This window comes from Solanum stenotomum, chromosome 1, assembly GCF_019186545.1.
Source record: "Solanum stenotomum isolate F172 chromosome 1, ASM1918654v1, whole genome shotgun sequence".
NCBI classification, from domain to species: Eukaryota; Viridiplantae; Streptophyta; class Magnoliopsida; order Solanales; family Solanaceae; genus Solanum; species Solanum stenotomum.
Window position 1 is genome coordinate 31,148,197 of NC_064282.1, and position 10,361 is coordinate 31,158,557.

Sequence of the window (10,361 nt, forward strand, 5' to 3'; positions counted from 1 at the left end):
GTAAACTGTTCGAATTCACAATGATCAAAACTTGAATAAAAAATGCTGACAATCAGGAATATAAATTAAAATACTTTAATACATAAATAATTTTGTATAAAAAAATATAAAAAAATCATATAAAAACATGAAAATTAATAAATAATACCAACAAAACATATGACACTCCTATGATATTATCAACTAACAATAGAAACAAATAATACATTGTGCAAATCCTCAGTGTTACCATAACAATATGTTCACATACCGCTATGATATCATTAAAATTTTTTATATACTATCATGTTAATTAGAAAACTGTGAAGGTAACAAAACAAAATAGATTAACAAATCAATAACACAACCAAAAATATACTTAAATCATGAAACTAATATATGATTCAAAGACAACATCTGATACCCTAATAGTATCATCAAATAACAAAAGGAACAAACAATACACTACCAAAATTCTCAATGATACCATGATAGTATATTCATATATATATTATCATGGTATCATAAAGGGCTTATCAAAATTTTAATGAAAAGTGCTGACTGTCAGGAATACAAATCATAATACTTTCATACACACAAACAATGTACTAGATCAAATATATTAGTAAATCAGAACCTAACATAAAGCACATCAAGACATGAAAAAATACATGATTCCAAACATATATATAATACACTAATAGTATCATCTAAAATTATTTTTTCAAGCTAATTTTTAGTATAGTAGCAATGATATGATCATGATACCTTCATAGGTGATACATTATCAACTTTTTTATCAAGAATTTCACCAATATTTTCAATTCTAGTTTGGAGAAACGACTCGCATGGCTCATCATGATTACCAATCTTTCATTTTTTATTCCATTGTTCAATATTGTAATCATGATCATCCATTGGTGCCTTCCTTTTACTTTTCAAATCATCATAATTTTCACCACCTACATTGTCAGGAATTTCAACAACTGCATCGTCATAAATTTTAACATTTACCTATGCATGTTAAGATCCATTATTTAATTCGATATATGTGTATTGACATCCAAATACAAAGAAAAATTTGGATTAGACACTTCAAAAGCAATTGATTCTTGGTCCCCTACATCATCATCATCAACGTCAAGAACACTTAGATTCAAAGGACGACCCTACCAACGAGTCACTGATGTGTTTATGACCCATTGATTTTTTTTTTTTGAAAAAAATCACAACAAACAAATAAAAAAGAATTGATAAACAAAGTTAAGGCTATTGTAAATAAAAAATCAAAATTTAAAATCTTAGTTCAATGCATGTTTCGTAATGAAATGGAATGAACGAAGAAGATAAACTACCAGGAATTGATAATTTATTTTTTTAAAAAAATTGAAATCGTTGGAGAAGGTTGAGCAAAGACACGGACAAACGACTCTAAAGATAAATGGTAAAATTAAAAAAATAAATTAAATATGTAAGAATTTCATTTTACAAGGTAATTAATCATAATTAAAGGTGAAAAGAGTTGGACTTGGGTGGACAATTGGGCCTAAACTAAAGGTGGCATGGACTCCAATTAATTTGGGCAGAACGACCAATTTCCCAGCTATTTTGGGGTGGGCTATGGATGATAATTATTTTATATTTTAATTCCAATATGTGTAGCTTTCCTTTTTTTCTTTTCAGACCACTTTAAACCCAAATTGACGAGCGAAACATGGTTGACCCAATGCCATCCTCTCCTTAAAGCACCCCAATGTTCAACTTGTAGTGTCCATATTTTGGCCAAAATCCAAAAGTTATTCTTGGTTTGAATCACTCTCCCACTCAATATTGTTGTATCACACATTTAAATCCATTATTAGGTAACGATTAAAAGATCTAATTTTATAACGGTCGATTTGGTGCGATCGTTTGGTTACTTAATATTTTCTACTCATTTTGTCTTTAGTTATTAGTTAATAATTTTATTTTTATCAGTAATCCTACATTTTTATAATAGCTCTATCCGTACCATTCTTCTCTTGTAGATTTACTATTAAAATTATGAATGTGTGACTTTAGGTAACTGTGGAGAACAATACAATATATCTAAATATTATATTCATTAAAATAATATAATAGGATACAATATAACACAATGCAATAGAATACGATATGTTAATGTGACATTTTAATATTTAAAAAATATGCATCTTTTCATTGCCACATAGACACTGGTTTCTGCCCGTTGGTGGTCTTCTCATATGCTGCAGAATGTTGGGTGTACTGGAAATTATTTGCTCCTGTTGAAACATCTTGATTGCTGCATTATTATACTGCATTACTTCATTTGGATTTTGTGAATATGTTACTAATCCATTGTTACAACATCTTCAAAGTTGTGGGTGGCTTTGTATCCCATTGTGTAACACCTCGAAAAAAGGAAAGTTGCATTTTAACCACTGCTCAGAGTCTATAAGTCTTTTTTACGAATTGTAGAACCTTCTACGGTCTGTAGAAGGGAGTCGTAGAAATGGTTGAGGATTTCTTATTTTTGGATCTCTACAGTTTTCCTATCCACCAGGATGGTCCGTAAAAAGTCCTACGACCTGTAGGAAATGGTCGTAGAAGGGGTTCAAAACTTTATTTAAAAATTATCACTTTTGGGTCTATGGAGGTCTTGTACATGCCGTAGCAATATTAACTGGTCCTAGACCTATCTCGTGGAAGTTGGTCTCATACTTGGAAATGACTTTTTATTTATGGGTTCTATGGTTGGATCTATGGTCCGTAGAATATTAGACGAACCATAGAGTGTCTTATGGAAATGATTCAGAAATTTTGGTCCCCAACATCCATTTCTACGCATGACCAGTATGGACCATAGAAATTTATACGGACCGTAGATCAGCTTGTAGGTCCCCTCCGATAGTTTTAAGCTAGGGATAATTAACTTAAGGATGTGGCTCATATCTGGTTCAATCAGTGGAAAGAAAACAAGGGTGAGAATGCAGCTCCTATGACTTGAGATTATTTTACTAGAGCTTTTCTGGACAGGTTTTTCCCAAGGGAGTTGAGAGAAGCTAAGGCACAAGATTTTATGAATTTGAAGTAGGGTTCAGTGTCGATGAAAGAGTACGGATTGAATTTCACTCACCTCTCCAAGAATGCTCAATATATGGTTACTGATTCGAGGGAACAAATGAGTAAGTTTTTGTTTGGGGTATCCGATATGGTAAAGACCGAGTGAAGGAATGCTATGCTTCTAGGGGATATGGATATCTCCAGACTAATGACTCATGCTCAGCAGGTTGAGGGATATAAGCTTAGAGAAATGGCTACGGACAACAAGAAGGCTAGAACAAGAAATTATGAATACTCTCAGCAGAGATCGAGTGGTGGAAATTGCTCACAATTACAACAGACGTTTATAGCCCCAACACCTTCCTCAGCTAGCGCTCCATCCCCCAGGTTTCGACAGGATCAGAAAAGTAGGGCACCAGGCTCTAAGTCATAGGGGAGTGTTTCAGATAATCAGAATTTTCTAACTTTCCCAAAGTGTGATAAGAACAATTCGGGTGAGTGTCTTGCAAGTAGGGAATGATGCTTTGGGTGTGGTCATTCTGGACATAGGTTGATGTAATAACCCGGATTCCAAAAAGGGCAACATAGCAGTTTTTAGCGATTTGTAGGTGCCAACCACGGCCCATGGATAGGACCACAAACTGTAGGTGTGATCCGTGGATGGGCACTCAAATAGGGGTTCAGGCAGTTTGGACAATGGCCCAAACCAACGGACCGTTGGTGGGACCACGGTTCGTTTTCGAGGGTCCTTGGTCCAGACCCCAGAAGACCCCTCTCCTATCGGAAAGACGGACCACGAGGACATGCTTTAGGTCAGTTCACGATTTGTCGACTTGGGTCCGTAGGTGGTGGTATGACAATTAAGTTGAGGGGCAGTTGGGTCTTTTTCTTATTATTTTATTCCTATACTAAGTCATTTTACCCTTCACTAAGACCCCTATATAAGCATTTCAACCCCCCAAAATTCCCAATAGAAATCATTCTCTCAAACTCAGCAAAAGAAATCAAGTTCTTCCTCTCCAAAATATCTCTCTCTCTAGAACTGGAAGAAGAAGAACGGGTTCAAGCTAGGATCAAGGTGAAGCCTACATTCCTTAAGCAATTGTGGGCTTTGATAGTGAGGAACGGTAGTTTTAATCCATGGATTCCTTCCATTCATGGAGTTCTCAAACTCCTCTATTTTTAAAGTAAGAAATCCCCAATTGAGTTAGGGTTTTCTTCATTTGTCATGGGTTCTCTTGGTTATTGATTTATATGATTGGATTATAATCTCTTATGAATGAATTGATGAAATACTATAATTTTATGATGATTTTCTCATGAACCCATGTAATCCCCATATTTTTCAAGTTATGATCATATGATGTGGGATTTTGATTATGAAGGAAGAGTTTTATGAAATAAAGCATGTATTAATATAATTACATAAATTTATGATGAAATCCATATCTAACCCACGTTTTCTAAATGTTGATGATTGAAAGTAGATTTTGAGCTTTGAAAGGTAAATTATGGAATTATGCATGTTCTTATGAAATCTATGCAAATGTTTTAAGGATGCTTTGAGAGTAAAGTATCAATGATGATGATGTTGGAGTGTTATTGAAAGGATTTTCTCATATACACACAAAATCATGATGTGAAAGGTTTTTCTCACATAATAAAGGATTCTAGGGTTGAAAGGTCTTCTCACCTAATTGAATCAAAGATGAAAAACTATCCTAATGAAACCTAGCTTGGATTGGTAAGAAGACGTGCCCTTCCATGGATAATAAGAACAAGTAAGAAATTACTATTTTGTGGGATTTATGCTTAGCACAGAGAGGATATTAAGATGGAAACTCTCCTGTTTGTAGAGGCCGAGTTTTTAGAAGCAATCTTCTTATCTCTTACCTATGTGCCTCCATAGGATGATTGTCTAGATAGACATTAGATAGTGGATCCACCTAATCTAGAAGTTATGGTCCTTACCTTGGCAAGTAGGACAACCCTTTTTGGTTTGGGAGACACTGAAGATCATGTTATAGCTCATAGGGTCTCTATGTCGGTTAAGGTTAATTCCCACATTAATAATGAACTAAGGTTACTTCAAGAAATATCTCATATGTTTTCAAAGGTTTTAATGATGTTAGCTTGCATTGACCATGTTTTATGACTTATGTTTTGTAACCTTTTTAAATCACGTTTTAGCTTGGTCAATTGCATGTCATGAAATGTCCCCTTTTAGCATGATTTAAATGTTTTATGCATAACTATGATACTCAGTACATTGTTTTGTACTAACGCATACTCTTGTCTACATTTCCCCAAATTTTGGGTCCGACGGTCAGGTTTCTCATTTTCGTGGCTAGTGGTTGATTTTGAGGTTCCCAAGCTTTGGTGAGTCCTCATGCCTCTAGGATGTATTTTTATTGTTTCTAGTTTCCTTTGTATTTTAGTTTTGGACATGATGTATCGGCTAGGACCAATTTCATTATATTGTACTAGATGGCTATTGAGACAAGTGTTTTAGACTTCCGCTTTTCTTTTATAAAAACTATTGGACTTGAAATGTTGTTTTACTTCTATTGTTATATTTATTATGTTATGAATGCTAAGTGGCTTGTATGGAGTCCCTCGGGGTCCTATACGCCATGTTACATCTAGGGGGTACCCTTGGGTAGTGACAAACTTGGTAATCAAAGCACAAGGTTTAGAATGGTCCTAGGATGTCTCATAAGCCACCTCGAGTAGAGCCTCGTTCATGAGTGTGAAGGCTACAAAATGTTTAGGAAACTCCACTTCTTTCATTACTCTAAAGTCGTGCGATAGAGTTTAAGTCTATAAGGTCTCTCTCCTAATCCTTATCCGATGCTCTAAATGAGATGTCTACTCGAAGAGCTTATGCTAGAAAGAATGTGATGGAGAATGTGGAACAAGAAGCTCCTCCCCAAGCTCCTCAAGTTCTGGTCGATCTTTTGGCCGAACAAGTGACTAGTGCAAAGTTTAGGGCTGCTTTTCAAGTGTTGGCTCAAGCCGTGACGACCCAATCCAATAGGGAAGTCAAGGTTCTTGTGAACCCAAATGTGGGTACGACGACATCTAGAGTGAGTGACTTCGCTAGGATGAATCCTCCGGAGTTTCATGGGTCTAAGGTTGAGGAAGATCCTCAAGAGTTCATTGATGAGGTTTATAAGGTCTTGATGATCATGGGAGTGACTCCGGTGGAAAAGGCAGAGTTGGCCTCTTATCAACTAAAAGGTGTTGCTCAAATATGGTACAACCAATGGAAAGAAGGGAGACTAGAAGATGCAGGTCCTCTTGATTGGGAGAAGTTTAAGACTGATTTTCTTGATAGGTTCTTTCCCCTTGAGATGAGGGAAGCCAAGGTGCTTGAGTTTATCAACCTTTGTCAAGGAAGTATGAGTGTGAGGGAATATTCTCTAAAGTTCACACAATTGTCTAAGTATGCTCCAACAATTGTTGCCGATTCAAGGGCAAGGATGAGTAAGTTTGTTTTGGGTGTGTCTGAAATGGTGGTTAAAGAGTGCCATACCGTCATGCTCATAAATGACATGGACATCTCTAGTCTCATGGTTCATGCACAATAAATTGAAGAGGAGAAACTTAAGGAGAAGTCTAGAAAGGTAGAAAGGGCTAAGACTGGTGATGGTAATTTCTCTCAAGTAAGGTCCGATGGACATAGTCGTCCTAGATTTCGACAAAGGTTTTCCAGTCAAAGTTCCTCCAATCCTCCTCCTAAGTTCAACAAAGATAGGATGTTTAACCCTAATCCTAAAGGAGGTAATGATAGAGGATCTACATTGCCCATCTCTACTTGTACTAGGTGTGGAAAGAAGCACGATGGTAACTGCCTAGATGCCACAGATGGTTGCTTCAGTTGTGGTAAGAGTGGTCATAAAATGAGGGATTTTCCCATGCCTGCGACTAAGGGAAGAGAGGGCAATGAAGCTCCTCCTAATAGTTCAGGTTCCAATGCTCCTAAGCACAACCAATTCTATGCACTTTAGGCTCGTGGTGAACAAGAGGGTTCTCCTTGGCTACCAGTATGTTGAAAGTTTTCCAGCTTGATGTTTATGCTTTACTTGATCCCGGTTCTACCTTGTCTTTTGTGATGCCATATGTGGCTATGAGGTTTGATGTTCTTTCAGATGTGTTGTTAGATCCTTTTTATATCTCTACTTCTGTTGGTGATTCTATTATGGCTAAGAGGGTCTATACAAAGTGTCCCGTTTCCTTGTCCCGTATAGTTTCTTTTGTTGACTTGGTAGAATTTGATATTCTATACTTTGATGTTATCTTTGGTAAGGATTGACTGCACTCAGTTGATGCTTCTATTGATTGTAAAACTCGTGTAGTCAAGCTTTAGTTCCCAAATGAGACTGTCCTAGAGTGGAAGGGAGGGGGGGGGGGGGGGCTATTCTATGCCTAAGGGTTAGTTTGTCTCTTGTATTAAATCTAGAAAGATGATTTCTAACGGTTGCATATTCCATCTAGTTAGGGAGAGGGATGTAGATTTTGAATTCCATACTCTCCGGTCGGTCCCCGTTGTTAATGAGTTTTTGGAAGTGTTCCCAGATAATTTACCTGGTATTCCTCCCGAGAGGGAAATAAACTTCAGTATTGAACTTCTCCCAGATACACAACCTATTTCTATTCCTCTTTAATGTATGGCTCCCGCAGAACTTAAGGAGTTGAAAGAACAATTGAAAGATATGTTGGCTAAGGGTTTCATCCAACCTAGTATCTCTCCATGGGGTGCTCTAGTTTTGTTTGTTAGGAAGAAGGATGGTTCCCTTCGTATGTGTATTGACTATACTCAGTTGAACAAGGTGACTATTAAGAATAAGTATCCTCTCCCAAGGATAGATGATTTATTTGACCAACTTCAAGGAGCGAGTTATTTCTCAAAGATTGATCTTAGGTCGGGTTATCACCAATTGAGGGTGAAAGAGAATGATATTTCGAAGATTACTTTTCTAATTCGGTATGGTCATTATGAGTTTTTGGTAATGTCGTTTGGGTTGACTAATTCTCCTGCTGTGTTTATGGATTTGATGAATAGGGTATTTAGACAATACCTTGACATGTTTGTGATTGTGTTCATTGATGATATATTGATCTATTTGAGAAGTGAGAATGAGCATATTGATCATTTGAGGACTGTGTTGCAAATTCTCAAGGACCAACAACTCTTTGCCAAATTAGCAAATGTTAGTTTTGGCTAAGGTCCGTAGCTTTCCTTGGCTATATTGTTTCAAGTAAGGGTATTGAGGTAGATTCTAAGAAGACGTATGCAGTCAAGAGTTGGGCTAGACCTCTAGCTCCTTCAGATATTAGAAGTTTCTTTGGTTTGGTCGGTTACAATAGAAGGTTTGTTGAGGGATTCTCTTCAATGGCTTCTCATTTGACGGCTTTGACTAAAAAAAAAGCTAAGTTCATATGGTCCGAAACGTGTGAGAAGAGTTTCCAAGAGTTGAAAGATACACTTACTTCTACTTCGGTGTTGACTTTACCATAAGGGACAAATGGTTTTGTTTTTTTATTGTGATGCCTCTAGAATCGGGCTAGTGTGTGTGCTTATGCAAAATGGGAAAGTTATTGCCTATTCCTCAAGGCAACTTAAGGTTCATAAGAAGTATTATCCTACCCATGACCTTGAACTAGCGGCGGTTGTTTTTGACTTAAAGATTTGGAGGCATTATTTGTATGGTGTTCATGTAGATGTGTTTACCAACCACAAGAGTTCGTAATATGTGTTTAATCAGAAGGATCTAAATCTTCATAAAAAAAGGTGGCTTGAGCTATTGAAAGATTATGACATGAGTGTTCTTTATCATCCCGGAAAGGCAAATGTGGTGGCGGATGCTCCTATTCGGTTATCCATGGGAAGTGTAGCTCATACTAAAGAAGAAAATAAAGAGTTGGTTCGAGATGCTCATAGATTGTCCCGAATGGGTATTCGGTTAGTGGACTCTACCAAGGGTGGTGTTATGGTTCACAATGGTTCAGAATCGTCTTTAGTGGCGGATGTGATAGCCAAGCAAGGTCTTGATCCACTTTTGGCCGAATTAAAAGAAACGGTGCTTAAGAAATCCATTGAGGCATTCTCCCAAGGGGGAGATGGTGTACTTAGATATCAAGGTCGATTATGTGTTCCAAATGTTGATGACTTGAGGGAACAAATATTGTCAGAAGCCCATACTTAGCGGTATTCCATTTACCTGGGAGCCACTAAGATGTACCATGATTTATGAGAATTCTATTGGTGGAATGGGATGAAGAAGGATATTGCGGAATTTGTGACTAAGTGTCCTAATTGTCAACAAGTGAAAGTTGAGCATCAGAAACCGTGAGGTTTATCCCAAGACATTAGTATTCCTACTTGGAAGTGGTAAGATGTGAATATGGACTTCATAGTTGGTTTACCTCGCTCCCGCCAACAACATGACTCAATTTGGGTTATAGTAGATCGAATGACGAAATCGGCTCATTTCTTTCCCGTCAAAGTTTCCTATACGGCGGAGGACTATGCCAAGTTGTACTTAAGAGAAATGGTAAAGTTGCACGGAGTTCCTTTGTCCATTTTTTTTTATTGTGGTACCCAATTCACTTCTCTATTTTGGAAGTCTTTCCGAAAGGGTCTTGGTACTCGTGTTAAGCTTAGTACGACCTTTCATCCCCAAATAGATGGCCAAGTGGAGTGTATTATCCAAACTTTGGAAGATATGTTAAGGGATTGTGTGGTTGATTTTAAGGGTAATTGGGATGACCATTTTCCATTGATTGAGTTTTCTTATAACAATTGGTCTTCTCACCTAATTGAATCAAAGATTAAGAGCTATCCTAATGAAACCTAGCTAGGATTGGTTATTGTATAATACCTTTCCATGGATGATGACTTAGCTTGGATTGGAAATATGACATGCCTTCCATGGATAATAAGAACAAGTAAGAAATGTCTATTCTGTTGGATTTATGCTTAGCACCGAGAGGATGTTGAGATGGAAACTCTCCCGTTAGTAGAGGCAGGGTTTCTAGAAGCAATCTCCTTATCCCTTACCTATGTACCCCATAGGATGATTGTCTAGATAGACATTAGCTAGTGGATCCACCTAAGCTAGAAGTTATGGTCTTTGCCTTGGCAAATAGGATGACCCTTTTTGGTGTGGGTGACACCGGGGGATCTTGTTATAGCTCACGTGGTCTCTATGTCGGTTAAGGGTAATTCCCATATTAATAATGAACTAAGGTTATTTCAAGAAGTATCTCATATGTGTACAAATGTTTTAATGATGTTAGACTGCATTGACCATGTT

At 37.1% G+C, this 10,361-nt stretch overlaps 1 protein-coding gene across 1 annotated transcript; it reads left to right on the top strand.

Annotated features, from left to right (window-relative positions):
* Positions 1 to 5,906: 5,906 nt before the first annotated feature.
* Positions 5,907 to 7,052, top strand: LOC125873704 (uncharacterized). The gene is made up of 2 exons (XM_049554597.1): positions 5,907 to 6,111; positions 6,640 to 7,052. The coding sequence occupies exons 1-2, from the start codon at positions 5,907 to 5,909 to the stop codon at positions 7,050 to 7,052; spliced, it is 618 nt and encodes a 205-aa protein (XP_049410554.1).
* The last annotated feature ends 3,309 nt before the right edge of the window (positions 7,053 to 10,361 follow it).